This window comes from Ceratotherium simum, chromosome 3 (assembly GCF_057802395.1).
Source record: "Ceratotherium simum simum isolate JZ-2026a chromosome 3, ASM5780239v1, whole genome shotgun sequence".
NCBI classification, from domain to species: Eukaryota; Metazoa; Chordata; class Mammalia; order Perissodactyla; family Rhinocerotidae; genus Ceratotherium; species Ceratotherium simum.
In genome coordinates, this window is record NC_141902.1 from 69,549,008 (window position 1) to 69,576,795 (window position 27,788).

Genomic DNA, 27,788 nt, shown 5'->3' on the forward strand with positions numbered 1-27,788 from the left:
CACGTTACGGTGACTTCTCCTTTTTCACAGGGCTTTCAGGGACACAAAAGCCCACTCAACAGTGAAAGGCATCTGACAGTGTAGCCTAACGGTGGTATCACATGTGCCACGTGTGTTAACCACAGTTACAACTGTGATGTTGGAAAGGGACAGGTGACAAATGGAAGCCCAGTAGTGCTAGCCTGGATCGGGAGCCAGGGGATGGGGCTCTATTTCTGTCTCTATCGCTGTGTGACCTTGGGCAAGTTCCTTCCAGTCTCCGGACTCTGGTATCCTATTAGAACATTTAGAATAGATGCTTTCTGAGGTCTCTTCCAGCTTTAACATTTTCAGATTCTGGGAAACTTAAAAGCACTGAAATATCACTGAGCTCAAAAGAAGTGAATGGCGGGGTGTGTGGATCCCTGGGCACTTCCTTGCTGGGGTCCCTGAGGTCGCCTCATTTCCTACAGACAAGATTCACGCCTATACTTGGCACTTCCCTTAGTAGGAAGAGGTGTTTTTGACAAAATTTACACCAAACCTTTTCAAGACCTACCAGACATGTAAACAGGGTTGCTTTGCCACCTCGCTTCAGAAAGGGCCAGGTTGGAAATTTTGGGAAAACACCAGGAAATGCAGCAAAAGCCAAGAAGCCATGTGAAGAGCCTTTCCCCTTCGCAGTGTGCTTTTGTTTCGCTTCCTTTTCCCTGGCTTCTCTCCCGCGCCTGCTCTTCCTTCCTCCAGGAAGCCCTCTGACTGCCAATGGAGCCTCCTGCCGAGAGCTCCGGCAGCCAGGCAAATCCCTCCACCGGGCTGCTTCCTATTTTCCCAACAGGAGCAGCGTTCCAGGGCACACCTGGCGACTCAAATCAAATCAAGAGCCTCCCTGCTTTGCTGGTACTTCATTTGTATGCTTCCTGATCGGAAGAAACCTTGCAGAGGCCCACTTCAGAAGCAAATGGAATGATAAAGCGGGGCCTCTGTCTGCCTTCTGCGGTTGAGGCTAGGGAGCAGTACACCCGCGGTGCAGTACACCCACGGGGTGCAGATGTGGATACCGCCCCGAACCGGAATCCTTGGAGGCTTTCCCGCTTCTCTCCCTGTCTTCTGACTGTAAACTTGAAAAAGCCTAATACTGACTCAGGCCGGGCCGGAAAGGAGTCCTCGCGAGCCCCTGGGGCACGTTACCAGGATGCACTACCGCTTTTGACCACCAGAGGGCAGTGACCTAGAGACCGGTGCTCAGGGAAGGACTGCCGGGCTACAGAATTGTGGAGTTCAGTGAAAATGCATAGCTCCTTGTTCAAAAACTATTAACAATTTCAAGGTGGCAGCAGCAGAACATTAAACCAAGCGTAGGGCCTTCGCGACTGCACAGGTTGCACATGCACGAAGCTGGCCCTGGCTCAGGGGTCTCAAGGACCTGGAGACCCGGGAGCAGGCAGCCCTGCCGTCAGGCGGGCGCTGCTGGGAGGGCGCATCCACCGAGAGGCGTCCCTTAGCTATCTCCCACCAGCTTGCCTGTCGTTTTTTCCTAATGTCCTGCTGTCTTATGCACCATACTCGGATAAAATGATATTTTCAGAGAAAGCCACTGGGGTGCAGTTTTTGCAAAAGGTGTGTGGGTTCACAATTGTTAAGAAACTTCTCTGGGGAAGTGGGGGAGCTTTTCCGGGAAACAAGCACAGGGAATCCAAGCTCTGCAGATTTATCTTTAGCTAAGGCTTCTGGCTTGCTTCCAAAATAACCCAGCAACCTTCTGTTTTTATATTCAAAGCAGCCAGCATGTTCCAAAATATTTACAGGCACCTGAGAAAGAAGAGTGGCCCAGTAGTGGCTCCTAAGCTCCTGGCCAATGTTTAAAATTCTATATCTAAGAGCACCAGGGTGGCGCTGAGGAAAGTCTGACCTGCTGCGGGACCCTAGGACCTGTTCCTGCCCTTTTCTGGCCTTCAGCTTCCCCCATGTAAACAGAGGGAGTCAAACTGGTGTATCTCCCCTGCCCCATCCAGCTCTCACACTCTACCATTCACCTTCAAAAAGTATGTTTGTAAGACAGACCAGGCTAATGGAGCAGTTAACTGGGGAACAAAGGCATCCAATCTGACTGACAAGTTAAGTAAGAGAGGGTAGGAGTCACTACTTTGAATGAAGGACTAGCATATCCTACATGTCCTTGCTGGAAAGGGAGCAGCTAATGTTGGCAAAGCTCCCAGCTGAAGGCCGCTAAATTCCCTTATGTACTTAGCACGTTACTGCATGCAGAATGCTTTCTTCCCAGCCTCTTCCCTGGTGAGAGTTGGTTGATAAAGGGCAGAGCAGCCCAAGTCCATCCCTTACGGACTCTGCAACCTTGGGTGAGTCCCTAATCCCTGTGGGTCTCCTGATACTCAAGTGTACAGAGAGGGGGTTGGATGGGCCATTAAGGGGCAATTCAATCCTAAAACAAATTTTATGATTCTCTGAGTTCCAAGCAAATGTCACATAAGAGGTTGTCTAGCAGCAACAGGTATTTTCTGTGCCCAAAGCCTTTTTCTGAGGAAACAATGAGGAGAAAAAGGGCCTGGGTGGCCTGCTGTGAATTTCTGGTCTCTTACTATTCAGCATCTCTAATCTCTGTGCTGCCTCGCTGGAGGTACCCATGGAAACCCAGGGAGTTATGCAAGAGACTTCTTAGCTACTCCACGGCCCCAACACCTACCCTTCTCTTTGGTAATCTTCGTCCAGATTTGACAGGAGCTGCGAGCCCGCTGTGGAGAGGTCGACCGCAGCCAGGGGCAAGTCCCGATAGGCAAAGTTCACCAGCTGCACCGGAGCAATGCTCTTGGTTTCTTCGTCTACTTGTTGGGAGATGATCTCAACTTCAGAAATTCCTCCTTCTATGGCAGGCCTGAGTTAGGGAGGAGGGCAACATGGTAGAATCATCCCTCAAGAACAAAATAGTTTTTCCATTCCTCAAGGAAAGGAGAGAAAACACACAACTATGCTGTGCTGGTGGAGAGCGAGGGAAGCATGAGGCTGCCATTCTTCTGTGTTGGCCACCCAAGGGACTGGACTGAGGCCCTAACAGCCCCATCTCCTTCACCAGTTGGGGAAAAGTGGGAGAATGGGAAGAGGAATTGCTCAGATCTGAAAATATGAGCTTTAGGGGCAGGATTCTTCATCAAGGGGAGGTAAAGACCCAGATGGAAACTCTGCCAACCAGCAAAACCAGGACTTAGACTTTTAGGATTCTCAGTCACTGGACTTTATATTGGAGTAATATATTCTTTTGCATTGTCTCCTGTGTTTCTTTGTGAAGGTCCTTTGGAATGTTTCTACCAGCTGTACCACAATAGAGAAGAGAGGTTTTCTGTTCACAACTGGATGTACTGCTACTGGCTGGGGAGCCTACTGGAGACCTGGAGAGACTGAGTGAGCCTTGGGACAGCGAGACAGGAGGGGCCAGCTATCCCTGGCTCCCACTCCCTTCCTACTTGAACTGGTCCTATTACATCTCCCTTTTAAGGTTGAGAGTAGGAAAAGGGGGTCAGTTGGTCAAATGTCTGAGGAGTTGTCAGTCTCCTCTTATGTTACTGTTAGGCTCACCTAGGGCACTGCACATAATGAACAACTCCATTGGCATTAGGGGGCATCTCAAACAGGGGCAGTAGCTCTCCGCCCCAACACACCACGGGGTATTTGGCAATTTGTGGAGGCATTTTTGGCTGCCACAATGACCACAGGAGGTCACTATTGACAGAAGTAGAGGTGGGGACATCACACATCCTCCAACGTGTCTAACTATTAAGAACTGTCCTGCCCAAACACCAACAACAACCCTGTAGAGACGCTGGGCTAGATCATTTTGCTTTAACTTCCTGGGGTGCCATCTTTGGTCCCTCCAGCTCATCCTTGACCTTATCTCATCCTGTAGAATCTGAGGGGATGTTGTGCCTCTGGTCAAACAATGAGGGTTAGAAAGAAAAATGGTGTGAGTGGAGAGGAATAAAAATTAAATATTTGAGGGAACACTGAGAGGTCAGTTTTAATACACAGCTGGCAGCCCAGTCTGCTAGAAACTGTTCTTGGGCTCTGATGCCAACTTTAATTCAAACTTCTGTGGGGCTCCTCTAGGGCCTCAGTTTCTCCAATTGAAACATGAAGAGGTGAAATAGAGGCTGCCTAAGGGCCATTCCTTCTCACTTTATGATCTGACATGGGTAAGAGAAATATGGAGGAGGGAGGAGGAGCTCTGGAGTGACAAGTCCCTATACTTGGATGGGGAGCTCTAAATTCTAAACTTTTCTTTTCCAACCACTATTGAAATCCAACCAGTAACACAAGGTGGCAGCTATCCAGGAAGTTTAGAGCTGACTCTGCCCACCTCTCTTTTGCTTGAATCATCCAGATAATTGAGAGAAAAGTGGGATTTTTATTTGAGCACCACAGGTTGACTGCCTAAACTACCTGAATTCACCCAATAATTCCCAATGCCCCAATTCTCTCTTGTAGACTTTATTTAAACCTTTGCTTTTTGCTACCTGTCAAGCGCAGATAATAGTACTCATCATTGCATGACATTTACAAAATGACTCAAGATCTTCAGACAGAATAGTCATAGGATGTGAGGCTTCTACATTTCTCAACAATTGAAATAAAATGTGGGTGTTTATGGGGGGAATCCTGGCTCCTCCAGATGTTTCCAAAAAAGTAGATGCTGGGTTGTTCTCTTTTCTTCTGGACTACTCAAGGAAACTATGGATTGCTGAACTAAACAAATAGAGCTTTCTGATCAATGGGATGTTCATGGAGGGCTGAGGTGAGTTTCTAAGACTAATAGGATGTGGCTCTGAGAAGCATGGACCAAGCTGCTTCTGTCTTCCTGACGTCACTGCCCTCTGTTCTCCACCTGCACATGGTGATAGCAGCCCAACACCTGGTCACGTGGTCATCTCAGCAGGAGGAGACAAGGCCTCCTTTGGTAGGAGTGAAGGTCCCACAGTTCATAGCCCGAGTACTGAGACTAGCCCCTGGTCCGGATGTGAAGAACAGTATGGTGGACAACATGTATTAATGGCTCCATTCTTAACCCCTCCCTGTGCCATGTGACTTTGAAGCTCTTCCCATCAAAACAAAGAGTATATTTCCCCAACCCTTGAGCCTGCCTTCAGTCATGTGACTTGTTTTGGCCAATGGGATGTTGGCAGACATGACACAAGCAGAGGCATGGAAAAGCACTTGTGAATTTCTGCTTGTGCTCTTGTACTTCCAATATTGCCATTAGAAGGTGACCAGCCTAGCCTGGGGGGTGGGGTGGGACACTGTTCAGAGTCCAGTCTCACCTACATCAGCTGACAGTCAGTCGAGCCCCACATCTAAGAGTGATCCCAGCCAAGATTAGCAAAGCTAGCTAGTTGGCTACCCCAGACATGTGAGGAATAAACATTTATTGCTGTATTTTACTGAGGTCCTGTGGTTGGTTGTTACATGGCATTATTGTGGCAACAGATAACAGGTTCACGCTCCAGATGACAGCAGGCAGCCCCATAGCTAGGCAGGCCAGGGCAGTGTGGCATAACAGAAGGAGTGCTGTGCTCATCTTGGTATTTTGCCAATGAGTTGCAAAACACAAAATAAATGACCACTTGACTGGTGCTTGGTAAGATTAAGTGGTTGGTCCACATAGCATCTTAGGTTTTGGAAACTAAAAGCAATTCTCTCTGAAGAGTTCTGCCCCTATTTTCATAAAGCCTGCTTTTAGAAACCCTCTCATGACTTCTAAATTTCCTTGCAATTCCCATTTTGTTAATTTATCTTAAGCGTTTCCTAATCTGGTCTTGAGGTTTGCTTTTGAAAGGTTTCCTCATTTTCTGTGGCCTCCTGCTAAAAGAAATGTGTGTAGTGGTGGCCTGAATTAGAAGATCCTTGTCTTCTGGGAGATTTATAGCAACAGTTTTGGACTGCAGAATTCCTCTCCTTTTTTGAACTAAAAAATAAGATGACAGTGAGGCAACTCAGAGAAAAAGCAGATTTTAACAAGTCATTTTAATGTTGGGCTCAAGGACAAAACCACCTGGAGGTCCTCCATCTCCATGGGGTTGGAGAAGGAGCTATTGGTTGCATCTGCGATTCTGACGTACCATCTCAGCATCCACAGAGAGCAGACCCCAGTGTTACTTACTGTGGATTGGTCATGTTGAAAGATGCAACTAGAGCCATCGGTTTTCCTGGTGTCTAGTGGGGCTCAGCTGTCTTGAAGCCTGCCGTCAGCATTTCCAACGTTCCACAAGACATACAAATATGGTGCCCTGAAAACAAATAATTGAATAGTAGGAATTTATTACACTCAGATGTCAAACCAAAGTCCTCCTATGCTCATCTAGGAAGCCCATAGAACTTTCTTCCATATAGCTCTTTTCTCCAAAGTAATGTCGAACAGATTCTTACAATTGCCCTATGGGAGACAACGGTAGGCAGAATTACTCTCTTTTTTGAGATGGAAAAACAAGCCCAGAGTGACAAAGTGACTTTTCTCTATCACACAGAGATGGCAGAAGAGCCAGGTTGGACCCCAGGTTCTCTGACTTCTCATCCACAGCTCTTTCCACTAATCAGCCGTGCATAAGAAAACCAGGGTAACTTTATACTTCAGGTTTATGAATCTCAAAAATCTCAAAAATTTCAAGTGTTTTCTCACAAATTTCTTTCTCCCACTTCTCTTTCCCTTCTGGTAGTTCTGCCTCTCTGTTCTTCCAGGCTCTTCTCTCCTCCCCTTCTTGACTGGGTCTCTCAATGAGAGAGAGCAGACCCTGGAGCCAGGCTGCCTGGGATCAGAGCCCGGCCCCCACTTACTAGCCCTCTCTCCTCAGTTTCTCCACCTATGAAATGGGAATAATAATAGAACCAACTAAATGAGTTAATGCATGCAAAACACTTAGCATAGTGCCTGGCACGTAATGTTGGCTTTTATTGTCATAGGTACTACTTTATAAATTTAAATTGCACAGTTTGTTGAATCTGAACACATTCCAAAGCATTTGGACGGCTGAGTGTAAGATTTCCTCTTACTAGTTGGACTAGGTAAATAGAATATACTCTTCTATAAATCAGTGCTATGATACTACCTAGAAGTCTTCTGGGAGACAGAAACAATCAGGCAGAAAGTACACAAAGAGACAGACCCAGGCTCTGGGTGATTTTGAATAAGTCACTAGGGAGGTTACCCAAAGGGGCAATCCCTTTTAAGTTGCATTCTACTGCAAACTGCTTTTCCTACAAGACATCAACACAGGATAAACTCCCCTCCCAAACCTGAAGCTCAGCTCTCAGAGGCAGCTGATCTCAGAGACACAGGAGTAGAACTGTTATATCACGCAAGGGAAAAGGCGCTTCTAGGGTGAGAAGTATCAGGGGCCGGATGGTAAATTTGCAAAGTGGGGAAGCTCCCTTAAGTTCTTTGTAACTAAGAAAAGTGAGAGCTCAAGTTAAAGAAAGTTGAGGAAATCTTGAGAAAGTCTCAACTGAGAGCAACCAGAAATAAGAGAGATGGAGAGTTTTCTAAAATCAGAAGGGCTTTATAACATGGGAGACCACCGTTTCCACATCAGATGTTTGTGGGGCAAAAAAAAACATGGGACAAAGGGTCAGGGATGACGGCAGGGAGGATGTGGACAGACGTTGTGTCACCACACCTTGCTAAGGGTTTCCTCTACCTTAGCATACCTGAGTAGGAAGAGGCTAAACATTAAAATCAGAACTCTCCTTTGTAGTATTGGGATTGTGTATTAACTGTGCAGTAAACTTTATAAAGTTCTCCATTCCACAATGCAGATTTAGTCAGTCTCAATCTTTTTTGTCCTCTTTATAAAGCCTCAAGCTAACAAACTCTTCCCAGTAGTAGGATTGGGCATGTGGACTTCCTAACAACGGAAAATGCAATCAGGATCGAGGTACCCACAACTGGGAGACCAGGTGAGCAACACCCCCTTCCAGGATGGTGTTTTGACACACTGCATTCCCAAGTGAGCACTTCACATGCTACACAAGGTCTTAGCCCTGTGGAGGATACGATAGGAAAGTCTGCTTTCACGGACCTTCCAGTCTGGCTGGGAATCCAAGTTTGAAACATACAAAACTCCAAAGATTTGTTTATCCTTAGTAGTGAAGAACAATTAAAAATTGATAAATCTATATTTATAAATAATAAACATGAACTACTCCACTAATATAGTATGGCCAATATAAAACATATGCAAACAAACAAAAATGATGAAAAAAATTTTTTTAATTTCACTTTTTGGAAGAAAAATTTCAAATATATAGAATTGTATAATGGACTTCTAGTCACCCATCACCCAATTCCAACAGTTATCAGCTCATGAAAAGTCTTCTCTATATTCCTGTCCATTCCCACCTATTATGATTATTTGGAAACAAATCCCAGACGTCATTTCACTCATCTGTAAACATTTCAATAGGTAACTCTAAGGATAAAGATTCCTTTTAGAAAACATAACCACAAAACTATCATCACCTCCAAGTCAATATTTTCTTAGCAATATCAAATATCCAGGCATTGTTCACATTTCCCCATTTGTCCTGTAGTTTTTTTAAAGTTTGTTGAATCAGGAGCCAAACAAGGTTCACACATTACGATTGGTTAATATGACTCTTGAGTCTCATTTAATCTGTAGGTTTCCCCCTCTACCTCATTTTTTCCACGCAATTTATTTGAAAAACTGGGTCATTTGTCCCAGAAAAGTTTCCCATAGTCTGGATTATGGTGACTGTACCCCTTTAGTGTAATTTAACATGTTCCTCTGTCCTCTATATTTCCTGTAACTCTTAGTCTATAGACTTTAATCAGATTCCAGTTCAATTTTTTTTTCAAGACTGTAGGCAGTGTCATAACTTCCATTAGGAGACAGACAATGTCTTCTTGTTCCTCTTTTTGTGATATTAACAGCCATGGATGATCACTTCCTAGACCCATTAATTCATTAGAGTTTGCAAAAGGGTCATATTATGATTTCATCATTCCTTCTTCATTTATCAGCTTCTATGAAGACAAACTCTCCCTCATCAATTATTTGATTACCCTAAGGTACAGTTCATATAGAGAAGGAAGAATAAATGCTTAACTTTTCCCCCTTTATTTACTGGTTTTCAGAATAATAAATCAGTATCTTATCTTCCAAAATTGATCAGTGAGGGTTTTTTGTTTGTTTATTTTCCAAAGCATCATGGATTTAAACACTCAGCAGGGGTTGAGTGGGGGAGCAGGCTCCCTGGAAAGGGGGACTGCAGTTTCCTGGAAAGGAGATGTAGGAGTGGGGAAGAAACGACTGACATCTCCAGTACGTGGGCAGAGATGAGGTAGGCAAGAGGGTAAAATCATATTTGGATGGACAGTGAGTAGGCTGCTTCAGTCAGAGGTTTTGATGCTTAACAAGTAGCACATATTAGAAGGCAAGATCCCTTAAGATGATGTTATTTAAAAATAATATTCCAAATGAAATAACCCTCGAAGCACAAGCCTAGCACAAAGGAGGTGTAGTCTAGCACTCTATAAATGAACATCTGAAGTGCAAACCCGCTGGCTCATAAACCTGGTAAAAGCAGAAGAGAAAACCTGTTTTGGATTTACTGAGTCTGGCTGTGGTAGGCAGTAAGGCTGCTTTTTAGCGCTTAGTAAAATCCCAGTCTCTTCCACCTGTCGCTCATGATTCTATGTAATCACAGTATGCGCCGCATGACATTGCAGTCAACGATGGACCACATATCCAAGGGTGGTCCCATAAGATTAGTACCATAGAGCCTAGGTGTCTAGTCGGCTATAGCATCTAGGTTTGTGTAAGTTCACTCTATGATGTTTGCACAATGACGAAATCACCTAATGACGCATGTCTCCGAATGTAGCCCTGTCGTTAAGCAACACATGACTGTACCAATATCACGTTTGCTCGCTCCAGCCAGATCTACAAAGTTCAAGCTGGCATCCTAGGACTTTTAGAGCTGAAAAGCCTTCTAAGATCAAGTAGTCAGTTTCCTCACCTGCAGGTAAAAAAATCCGTAATTCATCTCACCTGTCCGCAGAGGTACTCAGGTCTATTCCTCATCCCTTACTTGCATGGTAGACCCCTGGCATACGTGACCTGCTTTCATATACATTCCATTGGTTTCCAAACCCGGTTTTGCTCAGAATCACCTGGAGACCTTTTGGGAAATATAAATTCATAGGCTACACTGCAGAAATGCTGAATCAGAACTCTGTGGGTGGAGTTTGAGAATATTTTTTAAGTTCTCCAGGTGTTTCTGACATGCAACCACTCCATTTGACCCTCTATATCAGTGGTTCTCAAACTTTCCATTGCACCAGAATCACCTGGAGGGTTTATGAAAACACAGATTGCTGGCCCCACCCATCAAGTTTCTAATTTAGTGTGTCTAGGGTGGGAGCCTGAGAATTTACATTTTGAACAAATTCCCAGGGATACTGATTTTGTTGATCCACAGACCACACTCTGATCTTCTGAATCAGATAGTTTGGCTTGAGGTAAAGAAGGGATTCTTATCCCTATTTTGCAGATGAAGTTAGCTGGTTGCAAAGCTACTGTGGTAGAATTGTCAGCAGAACCTACCCTGGCCAGACTGAACGAGACCAGGTACATCAGTTAGGAATACTTTTATTGGCAAGTAACAGAATATATGACTAACTGTGACTTAGGCAGGGAAGACTTTATTTTATGTAACAAGAGGTCTGGAGGCAGTGTCTCAAAGATATCACCAAGAACCCAAGCTCTTTCCATTCTTCCATTCCCCCATCCTCTGTGTGATGCGTTACTCAAACTTGTTGCCCTATGGTTGCAGAATGGCTGCTGCAGCTCCAACTGGCACATCCTCACACTAGCTCCCAAACAAAGAAAGAATCAAACACTTTCTCCTCACAAAGCTCTGATCTTTTATTCAGCAGGCGTTATCTTTCCAAGCCCTCTAGTCAACATCTCCTGATGTCTCCTTGGGCAGAGCCAGGTCACATGGCTGCAAAGGAACCTAGGACAATGGGCAGCTGGCCAAGGGAGTAAGGAGTGATATGAGAGCCTAGACCAGTCATGATTCATCCTTTGGGGCTGGGTATATTGTTTCCATAAACAAGCAAGAAGTGAGAAGGAGCTGTTGTGTGTGTAACTAATTGTCTGCCAGTCCAGGTTTGGGCACTTCTGATATGGTTCTGAGGCTCAGTTAAGTTTTTCTGGGTCTCCAAATGAGACTGGCCAAATGTTAGTAAGTGTTTGGCAGGAGATATGCAGAATGTGCTCTCACGAAACCTCAGGATTCTTTTATTTAGAGAGCACTGCATGCATGGGAGGTTCAATTTTGACCTTGTAAAGCTTCTCTAGAATCTGCTCCTAGGGAGGAGCCACGGAGCACAGGCACCTTTCACGGATGTGAGGTTCCACACCCCCAGAAGAGAAGGCTGTGTTTCTCATGCTAGGTGACAAAGGTTTCTGTATAACAACACAAGGTCATCCTGTTGTTACCTTGACCCATTAATACCTTGCTCCATTAACAAGCAGCTAAAATGAAGAAAATCAATCGTGTACCGGGCACTCTCCCACTCTAATCTCCAGTCTATTGCAAAATTCTTAGCTGCTAAGTGAGCAGGCAGGGAGCCCACAGGGGCTCTCTTTTCCAGGTGCAGCCCAGCCTCCTGTGGACCCTCTAACTCTACTGTTTGCTCCTCTTCACTTACACAGTAATGCAGCCTATCAATTATTACCAGTCTCACAGGGTATGGGAAACACAAAACAAGATCACAAAACTAGATGCAGTCATCCAAAATTACCAGGTATTCTGAGAAGAGAGCCAAGAGGACCATTATCATGATGGTCCTTCTCTTCCCCTTGATATTTTTTTCCTAGCAAACACTTCCCTAAGTTGAACATACCATGTCCCTGCTGGGACGAAAGATCCGCTGGCTCCTCTCCCTGTCTGGCCTGGGCAGAAAGGAACACCACCCAGCAGACATTCCCCAACTCCAGCCTGAGGTCATTTTCCCTCTGGAATTCTGCAGGGCTTCTGGAGAACTTGAATATCTATGATTTCGGGAGGCACAAACAATGAGCTAGAGCTGCAATGGCTGCCCTGTTACCCCAACCCCCTCATCAACCAAATCTTAAGTGTAAATGCCACACTTTGCAAATCTCCCAAGCAATATTTTGCTTTACGTGATGCTAACTAAATTATGTTAAGAACCCAAATATAATTAACTTTGCCATTGACTTCTACATGGCACCAGGCAAGTGACTCTTCTTTGGTAAATGGAGAGAAAAAGTCCTCTTTCTTCAACACTTTTCATATTACATATGGAAAGATGTAAAAATGACCCTATTCTTTACCCTCCCTGTATCAATGGCTCCTTTGTCATTGCTACAGACTGAATGTTTGTGTCCCCCCGCCCCTAAATTTATATGTTGAAATCCTAACCCCCAATGTGATGGTATTAGGAGGCAGGGCCTTTGGAAGGTAATTAGGTCATGGGGGTGGAGCCCTCCTGAATGGGATTAGTGCCCTTATAAGACGACACAGAAGATAGAAGATTTCTCTCTCGGCCATGTGAGGAGACAATGAGAATACGGCTGTCTGCAAACCAGGAAGAGAGCCCTCGCCAGACGCTAGATCTGCTATCACCTTGATCTTGGACTTCCTAGCCTCCAGAACTGTGAGAAATAAATGTCTGTTGTTTAAGCCACCCACCCAGTCTATGGTGTTCTGTTACAGCAGCCTGAATAGAGTCATGTACCTTTTCATTGCCTTTCACCTGTTGCTTGGCCATGTGGCGAGCTTTGTCCAAGTAGATTGCAAACTGTGATGGTTCATTTTTTGTGACAACTTGACACATAAAAGGATATTTGGTTAAACATTATTTCTGGGTGTGTCTATGAGGGTGTTTTTGGATGAGATTTACATTTCAATTGGTAGACTGAGTAAAGTAGGTTGCTCTCCCCAATGGGGTGGGCTTCATCCAATGTACTGAAGGCCTGAATAGAATAAAAGGCTGAGTAAGAAAGAATTCTATCTCCCTGCCTCTCTCTGAGCCGGGACATCAGTCTTCTGCTCTCCGACTCTGACTCAGACTTGAACTTACACCATTGGCTCTCCTGGGTCTGGACTTCTCAGTTTCCATAATCACGTTGAGTCAATTCCTTATAATAAATCTCTTTACTGACACACACACACACACACACACACACACACACACACACACATATATATCCTATTGGTGCTGTTTCTCTGTAGAACCCTGTCTGATACATCAGCAAACATAAAAAGCACTAACATAATTGGGCTTGCACTCTCTCTTGCATGTCACCATGACAACGTGCATGCCCAGGCTGGGCTATTGGAGGACGCCCAGTCACCTCAGCCAAGGCCAGCCAACAGCCAGCTGCCCTGAGGCATGTGAGTGAGCTCGGTTAAGACCAGAAGAACCAGGCAGCTGTGCCCAGTCTACACTGCTGACCCATAGACTCGTGAGCTAAATAAAGTTGTTTTTTGAAAATTCATTCTTCACTCATTTATTAGCACCTTCTATGTTCTAGGAACCATAGTAAACATAGAGCTTATCAAGATAAATGAAACATGGTCACAGCACTCAAGAAACTTGCTGGCTAGTGATGGAAACAGATTCATAGATAGAATTCAAATTCAAAGAGGTGAGAATAATGAAACATTTCAAAGGAGTGCTTTGAAAGCTACAAAATTCCTTATAAATATTAAGTAAATAGTGACTCCTCACACTGGCAGGCTCAATCCCCCTATTCCTTCAGCCATCTGTTAAGAAAAGGTTTATTTTTTTAAGCCCACCAAGTTTTTGAGGTGATTTGTTATGTGGTATTATTGTGGCAATAGATCACTGATACAATGTAGACAGATGTCCACTGCAACACAAAAAATAATACAAAGATCTATATTTTTTGTTGTTGTTGTGGAGGAAGATTTGCCCTGAGCTAACATCTGTCACCAACCTTCCTCTATTTTGTATGTGGGTTGCCGCCACAACGTAGCCGCTGACGAGTGGTGTAAGTCCGTGCCCAGGAACTGAACCTGGGCCACTGAAGTGGAGCATGCCAAACTTAACCACTAGGCTAAGGGGCAGGCCACCAAAGATGTACATTTTTTAAAAGCTAAACCTCTCTCCAGCCTCCATTTGAACCCTCCACATTTCACTTGAGGTCCCTATGTTAATACCTAGGTGTAGAAATCCTTGCTCAGAATTATGCAATCATGTACTCACACATACAGGCTAATTTTTGTGGGTTTGTGTTTAACAAAATAAAACCAACTCTGCAATTTGCTTTTGTCACTTTGCAATATATAATGGACACCCTTTCTGGTCAGTAGGTAAAGATTTACATCTTTTCTAGCTTCTTAATTCATTTATATATACACACACACATATAAGTTTATATAAATTCCTTATCATAAAATTCATGTTTTACTGGCGTGTTTTTTCTTTTTTGCCTGCTTCCTCAACTTGCCTGACTGTTGTCCTCCTCTAATACACTTATGCACACACATACTCCGCAATGCGAAACCTGTGTATATCTCTCCTTACTTTTCTTTGTGGTTATATAATTATATACAAATAAACATTTCATTGTTTGTTTTATTTAAAAAATATATTATTCATACTTATCTGCTTTTGCTTTTCCCACTCAACAATATCTTGTAGAAATCCCCGTCTCCCAAGTCAAGTAGTAAAACTTGAATTCATTCTTTAATTAATGGCTGCATAATATTCCATGGTGTGGATGTGCCATAATTTGGTTAACAATTTCCCTGTTGGTAGGCCGTTTTAGATTTTTTTTCTGGCCACTGTGAAAAATGCTACAATAAACATCCTTGTATACCTTTCATTATGTACCGGTATTTTTATTTGTATGGGATCAATTCCCAGGAGTGAGATTACTGGGCTAAAGAGCATGTATTTTAAGATTTTTATTTATTTATTTTATCCCCCCAAAGCCCCAGTAGACAGTTGTGTGTCATAGCTGCACATCCTTCTAGTTGCTGTATGTGGGACGCGGCCTCAGCATGGCCGGAGAAGCAGCGCGTCGGTGGGAGCCCGGGATCCGAACCCGGGTCGCCAGCAGTGGAGCCCGCTCGCTTAACCACTAAGCCACGGGGCCGGCCCAAGAGCATGTATTTTAAATTTTAATAGTTAAAACAAGATTGCTTTCCAAAGGGTTGTAACAATTCACACTCCACAGCAAAGTATGCAAGTTTCCCTCTGAGGGGAGAGTCTTAATCATCTGAAAGCTGTTGAGGGTGGCTGTGGACCAAATAATGTCCAAACATTTGCTTAATTACACCCTCTTCCCCATGGAGCACTGGAGTGAAAATCAGAAAAATAGAGGGGGGTGAAACCAAAAATAGTAATGATATCCTTATACCACAAGAAAATACTTAACTGACTTAGGAACTACCCTGTCACAGTATTTCTATGAGTTGTTTCAGCACTAGCCAATTCCCTGAGGATCCAGTTTTCTTCTTGTGCCAAAAACCCTAACTCCCCAAGCTAAACCAATCACATAACCAGTTCCTAGGTTCCCTCCAGTACCCACCTGCTGCCCACCCCTCAGGACTTATAAACTGGCAAAGAGTGTAGGTAGAAATATGGCATCCTTAAATTAGATATAGTTCCTAACCAACTACATAAGAATCTTTATCAAAGTAGAAGAATTTTGGGAAAGGTAACTTTTTTTTTTTTTTTTTTTTTTGCTGAGGAAGATTTGCTTTGAGCTAACATCTGTGCCATTCTTCCTCTATTTTGTATGTGGGTCACCACCACAGCATGGCTGCCAATGAGTGGTGTAGGTCCTTGCCCAGGAACTGAACCTGGGCCTCCAAAGCAGAGCGTGCTGAATTTAACCACTAGGCCACAGGGTTGGCCCCAAAAGTCACTCTTTTTTTTAACAACTAAGTATATCAGTATATAGGATAGTGCCCAAAATGAAGGTGGCACCAGAATTTCCTGTAGTCGCCCCCTCCAGAGTTACACTCTCCTGTCCTCATTCCCAGGGAAGTCAGATCTCCTTTTGTAGATCACAGGTCCTTGCATGATGACAAGGGTCAAAATGTTGGCCAGTGTCTCATTTGAACACCATGTCCTGGTATTCCTTGGCACTAAGCTGGGGCTTGGTTTAAGTTAGGAGTTAGGGAAAGTGCCACTCACCAATACCTCTCTTTGAAGAACCCAGGTCTGTACAGAAACCTCCCAACTCGGAGCTGTCCCTCTACATGATGCTGCTGTGTGATGATACTCTACGGAAATCTCCTGGGATGCTGGAAAAATCTCACTTACTTCTAAACAACATCATTTCTTCCAAAAGAGTAGAGACTGGAGGAAATGCAAGCCAAGGTCTCTACATCACCGATGGCCTCTATATTGGTCAGAACTCCTCAGGTAATAGGCATTTACAGAGAACCTAGGAAGTGCAAAGCTCGGTGCTGGGCACCACAATGCAAATCGGTCTAAGGCAATCCCTGCTCTCAAGTTTTCAATTTCATCAAACTGAAGGTTCCAAGGCAGTAAGATGTGAATAACGATGAAAGAGGACATGTGCTGAACGCTAGCTGAGTGGTACAGAGAGAAGGCATGACAGATTAAGGCAGGAGGAAGTCAGTGTGGGCTGCACAATTTAAAAGGTGGGGTTCTTCACATGGGTGCGGTGACCCGGCCTTTCCCTGGACCATTTATCTAGTTAGTGGCAGGGGTAAAAACAGAATGTCAGCTTTCTGGCCTTGAGGCCAATGGTGTCCACCAGTGGCTCTAGCTGCAGCAGGCCTGAGAACCACCTGGAGAGCTTGTCCAAAATGCAGATTCCTGGGCCACCCTAGCGATCCTGAACCAGGAGGCCAGGAACCGGAGTTTCCTTAAGTGGCCCAGGTGACTGACCACTGGCCTAACTAACTATTCCACCCATAACAGCTTTACTTTTATGTCCGTCCTTCAAGAACCACAACCAGGGTCTCTTTAATTCCACAAACACCTCCAGGCCTCAGTTGATTCCAGTCCCCTCTCCTTCTTGTGGAGAACAACCCTCTTGTGGACCCACTGCCATTCCCAGATTGTCTGTGCTCAGGAAATCCTTCATCACCTTCAGAAGCTCCTAGCCCTGAGTCTGTTCCTCTGGCTTCAATAGTCCTTTCTTATCTGCCCTCAATCCAGAACAAACTACAGATACTCTCATCAAGTTACATTCAGGCTCAGACATCACAATAAAACCTAACCAAGACCCAAACTGGTCAAAACACCCACCTGGGCTCTTAATGCAACATAGGCCCCATGGGACGGAGGTATGGAAACTGAGCAAATCTCTTAGTAGGAGCCCAGTTTTGCTACATGTAAATGAATACAACATCTGACTGACCCACCTCTGGCACTGTCACAGTATTTCATTTGCTCCTGGTATGTGACAAAGTAGTATGGCATGTGAGGAATTTTTACTGTTACCACAACATTTCCTTGTCTCTAAGAAGCCATTAACATAAGGTACCCAGTCAATTTAATAACAGCTTGTCAATGATAACAACTTACATACTGTCACATTGAATCTGTGCATCCAGTGTAAACCTGATGGTGCCAGTAATGGGAAAATGAGTCTTAGCACTGAATAAGGTGAGTTAATATTGAACATTTCAAATAAAAGAAGATAAAAATGAATATAAATTGAGTATCAGGACATCGGAGGAAGAAGGGAGTCTAGAGCCACTTTACAAACGCTCCCTTTTGGTAACTGGCCAAAATGACCAAAAAGAAGCAAAGGGGATGGAAGAGAGGAAGTTCAGATATGAAAGCAGAGAAGGGGGTTATCAAGACCACAATAGCCATCGAGAGAGAAGCAACCTGAGGAGCCACAAAGAGCCAGCCCATTAAGACCCTTGAATTTGGAGGGGTGAAGGAAGTCTCCTGGGGGAGCCAAAGGAGAGATGCGGCTGCCACACTGGGACCATTTAAATCTTCTCCATAATCAGCAGTGTCCTGAGGCTGCAGAGGAGGGCTGGAAAAGAAGCACTGATCACAGCCTTAGCTGCCCTGCCATCTGTTCCTTTGGCCTAGTTTCTAAGAGATATGGACCCGCTGAGGTGTACCTGCAGGGGCAGGTCCAATCACAGGAGAGACTGGGACCAACCCCATCTTTGAGGGGCTTTCTCCAAAGTGGTTGTCCAGGTGGCAGCAGGGAGCTGTCAGGAACCAAAGGGTGGCCTCTATCCAACTTCCAACAGGACAAGATGTCCTCTCAGCTCAGTGGACAGAGACCTAGGAGAGAGCCTGGCCATAGCCTCACTCTGAGGGGTGAGGACAAGGGAGGCTGGCTCCTGGGGCCGTGATTTCCACAAACCAAATAAAAGCCACAGACACTAAGATGGTCCACCTCATCAGTAAGCAAAGACACATAAATTCAAACCATTTTTCTCCTAATGGACTGGGAAAAATTTATAATACCTAGTACTGATGATGGTGTGGGAAATGGCCATTCATGCACATTGTCAATAGGAATGTAAGTTGTTGCAAATTCGCTGAAGGGAAATTTGACAATATTTATCAAAATTATTTTAATGTGCACACTCTTTGCCCCAGAAATTCCACTTTTGGGAGACATATTTTAAGGAAATAAGCTAATAAATGCACACCAACATACAGACACATATAGAAGTTAGTTGGATCATTGTTATAATAGCACCTTGCCTAGCACATAGTAGGTGCTCCACAAATATTTGTTGATGCAGGAATCAATAAAATAATAAATTGGAAGCAATATAAATGTCTATCAATAGGACATTGGCTAAATAAATTAAGGAACTTCTATATTATGGGGTTGTTATACAGCTATTGAAAAGGATGTTGAATGGTTGCCTAGAGCTGAAGGTTGGGAAGGATTGACTGCGAAGGGATATGAGGGAACTTTTTGGAATAACAGAAATATTCTAAATCTTGATTGTGGTGATGGTTCCAAGTGTGCATTTAAAATAGGTGCTTTTTGTTGTTTGCAAATTATACTTGCATCAATATGGCTGATTTAAAAAAAATGGATGAAGATGTACTATTCTCATTAATATGGAAAGTTGTCTGCAACGTAACATTAAATAAAAAAGTAGGTTACAAAATGACATATATATGATGATTCCACTTAGGTAATATATAGAGAAAATATGTGTGACAGGATGTGGAATGGGACTTTTCCTGTTGTCCTAGAGTTTTGCAGATGCCCTAACATCAAGGACAAAAATGGTAAGTACTCACATTATCTAAAGAGAGATGCCAGACCATCTATTTGGAACATACTAACAGATGGTCAAGCTGGTCCAGTAACTACTACTCTCCACAGCCTGTGGGAGAGAAGGCTAGAGAAACCCATGCCAGACTCGCAGGCTGGCTGGGGCAGTGGGAGATGGCCGCATAAGGACAGGGGGCAGTGGTGGGAGGAACCTGCCCTCAACCACCAGGCTAAGCAAGGATGCGGCACCAGTCAAGGTCCTTAGCGAAAATTAAACTCAACAGTTTAAGCAGAGTATGAATTTTTAAAGCAAACTGAATCCCGGTGGGCCAGAGTGAGGCATGGAAACTCTATGGTCAAGAGCGCCAATCAGACCCGGGCGCTGCTCCAGCAAAAGCATCACTGATGCCACTGCACCACGCCAACATCCTCTCCTTGTCTCTTCCAAATCTAGGTCCCACGCTGCATCCTGGCTGTGAGAGAGGCTACTACCTTGGACGGGAGGGTGGACTTAATGCGGGAATTTCCCCAAATCTAGAAGGGCCATTCAAAGGATGAGGGATGATCAAAAACATGGAAAGTGCCCTTTATAGTTATGGATTTCCTATGGGCATCTTGACAGGACTCCAACCAAGAAGGCTGCCTCATAGGCCAGGGGTGTCCCAGGGACATTGTGCCAAAAGCAGGAACTGAGGGCAGCCCTCTGAAGTTAGGCAGTGTCCAGTGGAACAGCACATGCAAGCCCCCCTGCCCCCAGGGGGATTGGGAGTGGGCAGAAGATAGGAGGGGGGTTGCTAAGGAACTTACAAAAGCATTCCTGGAGCAGGCAGAGTGAGCAGACGGAGTGGGGGGTGTGGGGAGAAACAGAAGAGCGGTCTGCAGGTCAGGCTTTGTGGACAGGATGAGAGACTGAAGTTTTGATTTAGATGGGATATTTTAACACCTAAAAATAAGCCTGCCCTAAATCCTGAAAGTGACTAGAAAAACTAAGTCACCTTCCCACATTTACATCAGGTGATGGGAAGGGAGAGACAACAGAACACGATGGAAGGAGGCATGACTTGATTGTTCCCTATTAACTTCCATTCATCTAGAAAGTCCAGATGGCTATATCCAAAATTATTAACAGCAGTTCCATGTAGGGAGGTGGGGACATGGTATTGTTAAGGAGAGGTCTCATTTCTCAATACTTTTTGTTCATGAGCATCTTTTATTTTAAAAAAAGAGAAGGATAATTTAGCTATGATGAACCTTGAACATACTGGTAAGTGAAAGAAGCCAGACACAAAAGGCCACATATTGTATGATTCTATATATATGAAATATCCAGAATAGATAAATCTCTAGAGACAGAAAGCAGGTTAGTGGTTGCTAGGGGCTGGGGAGAAAGAGAAGAATGGGGAGTGACTACTTAATGGCTACAGGGTTTCCTTTTGGGGTTAAGAAAATGCTCTGGAACTAAACAGTCATAATGGTTGCACATCACCGTGAATGTACAAAATGTCAATAAAGGTACATTTCATGTTATGTGTATTTTACCACAATTTTAAAAACTTGGAAAAGAAAAACAAAAACTGACAACAATAACAAAAATCTAGATACACTGATTGAGAAGGAAAGATGCCCACTACAAAGTCATTAGAAAGAGCAGGCTTTAGGGCCGGCCCCGTGGCTTAGCGGTTGAGTGCACGCGCTCCGCTGCTGGCGGCCTGGGTTCGGATCCCAGGCGTGCACCAACGCACCACTTGTCCGGCCATGCTGAGGCCGAGTCCCACATACAGCAACTGGAAGGATGTGCAGCTATGACATACAACTATCTACTGAGGCTTTGGGGGGAAAAATAAATAAATAAAGTTTAAAAAAAAAAAAGAAAAAGTAGGCTTTAAAACTATGCCCGTATTTGTTTAAAAAAAAAAAAAATCAATATAGTGTGAATTACATAAAAAGTGGTCAGCAAGGACAGACCCCATAATGTTAACAGTAGTTATTCTAGGTGGTGGGACTACAGGCAACTGTTTACTTTATATCTTTCTATACTGTCTAATTTTCCTTAATAATGATCTACTTTTTTTTTTCCCCCTGAGCAAGATTTGCCCTGACCTAACATCTGTTGCAAATCTTCCTCTATATTGTATGTGAGCTGCCACCACAGCATGGCCACAGACCAGCAGTGTAGGGTTCGCACCTGGGAACTGAACCCGGGCTGCCAAAGCAGAGAGCACCAAACTTAACCACTAGGCAGGCCCTAAATCTACTTTTTAACTAAAAAATGTACATAAAGTAAAAATTGGTAAGTGCATAAGAGAGGTACAGAGAAAAGGCTGTGGGAATTCAGAGGTGGAAGAGACGGCTTCCAACTGTCTGGGTTCTTGTTACTTCCTTAAAGTGGTCTCCTGACAGGCATCCTTACCTCCAGGCTTCTTTTCTTGGACACATCTTACATGCTGCCACCAGACGACACTTCTGAAGCACAGCTATGATCTGCTCATTCCCCATTGCCTACTGAACAGTCTCAATTCCTTGGCCTGCGATTCAGAGCCTTCCACCATCTGGTCTCAACCGTTTAAGCCATTCCTCACCCTTCTTGCACTGTGCTCCAGCCACCTTATCCAGACACCACTGTTCCCAGCACACACATACACAATTATCCACCTCTCCCTCTGCTTACAGAATTATCTCTGCTGGGAGCATGGATTCCCCTATTCCACAAGCCCCAATCATACTTGGCTCTCACACTCAACCTTCTATAACCCAGCGTCACTGCTTCCACTTGAAGACAGCAGGGAGGAGCCATCTCACTCTTCTCTCTCATCCACTTCAATTGTACCTCTCAGGGCATGAATCACTTTTCTACCTTGTGTTATGGTGGTTTATGCTCCTGTACCATCTACTCTAGACTATAAGCTCCTTAAGGTCAGGGTTCACATTAGCAAATTAAAAGAAAAATCTCTCAGGCACATTACCATGTGCCAGATTTAGTTCAGAGCTTTTCTAAAGGCAGAAAAATAAGGCAAGGCCCTTGGATGGCCCCATGTGTGCTTCTCGCATTCAAAAAGTATTCCCCAATAATCCATCAAACTCGAGGACAGTTCTCAGCAAGTCAATGCTGTGCTGGGGGCAGCTTGTGGAGGTGCTGCCAACAGCGAATGTGCAAGGTCATCTTGGTGCCTAAGGAGAAACATAGCTGCACAATTATTCAGCAACTGATCTTCCCTTGGAATTCAGTAGCACGTTTAAAAAAATTAACAGACTTTATTTTTTAGAGCAGTTTTAGGTTTACCGCAAAACTGAGCAGCAAGTACAGAGCATTCGCATGTAACCGCCACCCCCATGGTTTCCCCTATTATTAACATGTTACATTAGGTGGTATGTTACAATTGATAAACCAATATTTATACTTTATTATTATTAACTCAAGTCTATAGTTTACATTAGGGTTCACTCTTTGAGTTGTACATTCTCTGAGTTTTGACAGATTCATAATGTCATGTGTCCACCATGACAGTATCATACAGAATAGTTTCACTGCTCTAAAAATCCTCTGTGCTCTGCCTGTTCTTCCCTCCTTCCCTCCCCCCAAATATCTGACAACCACTGATCTTTTTACTGTGTCTACTTTGCCTTTTCCAGAATGTCATATAGGTGGAATCATATAGTATGTACCCTTTTCAAACTGGCTTCTTTCACTTAGTAACATGCAATTAAGCTTCCTCCACGTCTTTTCGTGGCTTGATAGCTCATGTCTTTTTATTACTGTCTGGATGAACCACAGTTTGTTTATCCACTTCACCTATTGAAGGACATCTTGGTTTCTTCTAGTTTTTGGCAATTATGAATAAAACTGCTATAAACATTCGTGTGCAGCTTTTGTGTGAACACAGTGTTCAACTCCTTTGGGTAAATACCTAGAAGTGTGATTGCTGGATCATGTGGTAAGAGTATGTTTAGCTTTGCAAGAAACTGCCAAACTGTCTTCCAAGTGGCTGTACCATGTTGCATACCCGCCAGCAATGAATGAGAGCTCTTGTGGCTCTACGTCCTCGCCAGCGTTTGGTGGTGTCAGGGTTCTGGGATTTTAACCATTCGAATAGGTGTGTAGTAGTATCTCATTTTTTAATTTGCATTCCTTAATGACATATGATGGAAAGCATATTTTCATATGTTTATTTGCCATCTGTATATCTTCTTTGGTGAGGTATCTGTTCAGATCTTTTGCCCACTTTTTAACTGAGTTGTTCTCTTATTATTGAGTTCTAAGAGTTCTTTGTTAATTTGGACTAAGTCCTTTGTCAGATATGTGTTTTGCAAATATTTTCTCCCAGTTTGTGGCTTGTCTTTTCATTACATATTGTTTTTTCACCTTTGGAAAAATAAGCACCACAGGAGACAGATAGACTGGGGCCATCTTTGACCTCCAGCATTTACTGGACAACTCCGCTTAGCAGTCCAGGTCTATGGGCTTAGGCTTGGCTCTATGTGTGCCCTGAACAGACCTTGATTCACTGGCATCAAAAGAAAAACTGATTTTTAGGTCAAATAGAAAAACCTGCCATTGCCACTTCTGGAGTGTGCCAGGAAGTGTGTAATCATTGCTAAGCATGTGGAGTCTTTTAATATGTTTAATTATTACTGCTGCATCTTTTTTGACCTTCATTTGTGCATTTATTCAACAAATGTTAGAGCTCTTGGAGGAACTTGGTGCTGGGCCTGGATCCTTGCTTGCAAAGCAGCCACACTGCCTCTCCCACATGCCCTGGGCATAATGAGGTGAGCCCACAGCCTTCTCTCTCAATTCATGGACTGACTCCAGAACAACTCAGTATGACCCTCTGGCCTCTGCTAAGTCCCACACTACACATTTCCCATGTCCATCGTCACCTTGCCCTTCAGGTCTGGTACCTGATGCGGTCTTTCTAGTTCCAACCTGGGGTCTGCCCCACTGTGCCTCTGATCCCAGGAGCACCTGGTGTAAAGACCCTCCCAGTTGGCTCAGCCCCAGGTAAATGTGCTTTCCACAGCTCATGTGGCCTCTCACATGGGACTCAAAGGGAGATACATAGAAGAATAAGGTATACCCTTGCTGCCAACAGTCTAGTTGAAAGAAAAGGATATTACCATAAAGCAGTCTGTGATAAATACCAAAGAATTCTGCAGATAGTAAATACAGTTGGTAAGTATAGTAATATTTAGGAGACTTATACTGTGACTTTAATTAATCCCTCCCCCCCTTAGTTTCCTCACCTATAACAAAAGGCCGACAGGGATGGATTAGATGCTGTAGCAGCACTGGCATCACCTGAGAGCTTGTTAGAAATGCAGATTCTCATCCCATCCCAGACCTAATGAATCAGAAATCAGTATCTTAACAAGATTCCCAGGAGACTTGTAGGACACTACAGTTTGAAAAGCGCTGGATGTGTGATCTTTAAATTCCCTTTTAGTTCTAAGCTTCTACACTCTGTGACATTTCTTACGACCATGTCAGGAGGGAGGCTGCTAGAAGTTCCCTGGGAGGATGCTGACTGGCTGGGCCCAAAGAGAGCCTGAGGGTGCCTCAGCAACCAGGCTGCAGTGCCAGGCATCCAGGCACGGCAGGCTGCTACTGGCTGCCAGTGAGTGTGACCCTCTTGGAGATTCGCACTGCCCTCCTGCCAGGGAAACAGCTCAGGTTGTCACGACGGAGCATGACCCGAGATGGAAGCTGGGGGTGGTGCCCACTGGCGGTGAGCTTTGCCCGTTTATTCGGCTTCAATTGGAGACCTGGGCTCCCCGCCACGGAGCACGCTCAGCTTCGCTGCCTGCCCTTTGGGCTGCTGGGTAGGCAGTATAAGGGGAAAAGAAGGGAATTCGCAAGGAAGATTTATGGCAAGTTCTGAGGCTGTGGGCACAGGGAAGAGAGGGCCTGCTAAATCTGCCCCCACAAATACAAAGAAAGCTTCAGATGCCAAATTCCCATGGTTTCCCGGGGATGGTCAGCCACAAGCCAGAAGGGTGTGGAGTAAGAGCGGTGCAGTGGGAATGAGCAATGTGGTAACTCGCAACTTGCCTCTTCTGAGTGATTTAGACAAGTCTCCTCCCCTTTCTGGACATCAACTGCCACACCTGTAGAGTGAGACCCGATTCGCTCATCAAATATTTGCACTCCTAGGATGAGCCTGACACTGGGCTGGGTGCTGGGAACACAAGTGATATTTATGGAATTGACAGTTTGGAAAATTTTCTAAAGAACCTTCCAGCTCGAATATTCTATTTTAAGGACAGGCTTTAGAATCAGACCTGGGTTCAAATTTGAGCCTTATCACATACTAGCTGGGTGCAAGCAACCTCTTAAATCTCAGTTCTTCAACCAGAAAATGGGGATAATAATTCCTCTTTCATAAGGTTGCTGTGAGGATTAGACAATAACTGTAAAGCACTTCACGAGGAGTACTCAATGCAGTCACTGACCAGACATTTACTACACGCCCTTCAGGAGCTACACACTCTAGTGTGGGAGCCACCAGCCACACGTGGCCAGTAAAATGTACACTGGACATTAAAGACCCACTATGAATAAAATAATTTTTTATATTGATTGTATGTTTAAATGATAATATTCTGGGTATATGGGTTAAATAAAATGTGTCAAAATTAATTTCCCCAGTTTCTTTTTACTTTTTTTAATGTGCTACATAAAAATTTTAAATTGCATATGTGGCTTACATTTCTATTGGACAGCGCTGGTCTCGAAAAGACGAAAGCACACTCTGCTGTCCCTGTTAGTTTACATTGCGGTTGGGAAGATAATATCCACACATGAATTCATACCCAAGAGAACCCCACTGTGGCTGCGAGGGAGTGGAAAGGAAGGGGAAATCAGGTGGGTTGGGGTGGTTATGGAAAGCTTTAAGGAGGTGGTCGGTTGTGAGTATGGCGTGGGTGGGCAGATGGCATTCCCAGTGGGATGAAGCAGACTGTGAGCTTCTTCAGGGAAGGGCCTGTGATTCTCCCATCGGCCGTGGATATGGCAGGTATCTGATGACTACTCATTCTCTGCAGGACTTGGGGGGTGGTAGGCAGAAGGAGAATACAGGAACAATGGAGAGGGAGGGTGAATGCAGAGGGCTTGTTTGTGAAGAGGCTGGTCCCACTGAACTGAGGGGCTGTGCTCCTGGGAACAAGTAGGAGAGAGGTTGGCTAGACAGGGTGGCAGCTTAGCATTCATGCAGTAGATGGTAAGCCCGTCTTTGATCTTTCCTGGGTATCCAGGACTCACGCTCCCACGTGCAATCCTTCCCTAGTTACAGTGCGACTGGAATAAGACTGGCCATTAAGAAATATGCCAGAACTTGTACGTACAAGGGAGCATAGTCCTGTAATGTAGGTACCTCTGCACGCCTAAAGACTCATTCAAGCACATCCATCTATCTCTCATCCATTCAAACACTTGCTGAGGTTTGGGGTCTACAGAGATAATTGAGACACCATCCCTGCCATCCCTTTGAGCAGGGTTTGGCAACTACAGCCCACAGGCCAAATCCAGCCCACTGCCTGTTTTTGTAAATAGCATTTTATTGTAACACAGCCTCGCCCATTCTTTTATATATTGTCTGGCGGCTTTTATGCTACAACGGCAGACTGAATAGTGTGACAGAACCCATATGGCCCACAAAGCCTAAAATATTCACTATCTGGCCCTTTTCAGAAAATGTTTGCTGACCCCTGCCTTAGAGCAATAGACATGTAAGCAAATAATGACAACGTGACATGATCAGAGTTCCAAGAGAGGGACAGACACCAGTGGGAAGGAAGGGAGGGACGTGTTAGAGGAGATAATGCTCAGGCTGTGCCTTGCAGGACCATGAGTTTTCTGGGAAGACAAGGGGGTAGGGAAGTGGAAAGGACCCACCAATAAGTAAAAACTGCATATGTGAACACAGAGAGACAAAACTGGGTAAATTCTGGAAGATGGCTCTGGAAGGAACACCAACTTCAAGCAGGCCCTTGGTGCAGCCCAGCAATCCCACTACCATCCCCTAATCCCACCACTCTCCCTCTCTCCTGGGTGACTACTTGATGCCTTCTCGTCGTCCTCACACCTCCACAGCCTCTGTTCACACTCAGCTGATGACTTCCTTCTTATTGCTCTGGGGAAATTGAAGCAAATACAAGAGAACCTCCACATGCTGCCACCACCACAGCCTCCCCCTTTTCTGCAGCTTTGCCATTGCCTCTGCCTTCCCTCCACTCTACAGATGAATTGCCCGTATCCTAGCCAAGGACTACCCTACTGCTCGGGGACTAGATCCCATCCGCTCTTCCCTACTCAAGGACATAGTTCTCTCAATTATCCCTCTTCACGCCTGCATCATCAATTTCTCCCTCTCCATTGGCTCAATCTCAAGTGATTCAAACATGTTATGTTACTCCTCCCATCCTGAAAACATCACAAGCCTCTCCAACATCACCTACTTCTCTGTTGCTGCACAGCACATTCATTTGAAAAGGTGTATACTTGTGTTGCCTCCAATTCCTCTCTTCCCCTTCTCTCTTGAATCTACT

At 44.6% G+C, this 27,788-nt stretch overlaps 1 protein-coding gene across 2 annotated transcripts in view; it reads right to left on the reverse strand.

The window, feature by feature from the left end:
* The window catches only part of TMEM266 (transmembrane protein 266), a 117,768-nt gene that overhangs the window by 61,777 nt on the left and 28,203 nt on the right, over window positions 1-27,788 (reverse strand). For both annotated transcript variants that reach the window (XM_087428761.1, XM_004421856.3), the window contains exons 2-3: window positions 6,146-6,272; window positions 2,684-2,872 (exon numbers count right to left, since the gene is read on the reverse strand). In XM_087428761.1, coding sequence (XP_087284887.1) covers window positions 2,684-2,872; window positions 6,146-6,183 — 227 coding nt within the window. In that variant the 5' untranslated portion in view covers window positions 6,184-6,272. The remainder of the gene's footprint in view (window positions 1-2,683; window positions 2,873-6,145; window positions 6,273-27,788) is intronic.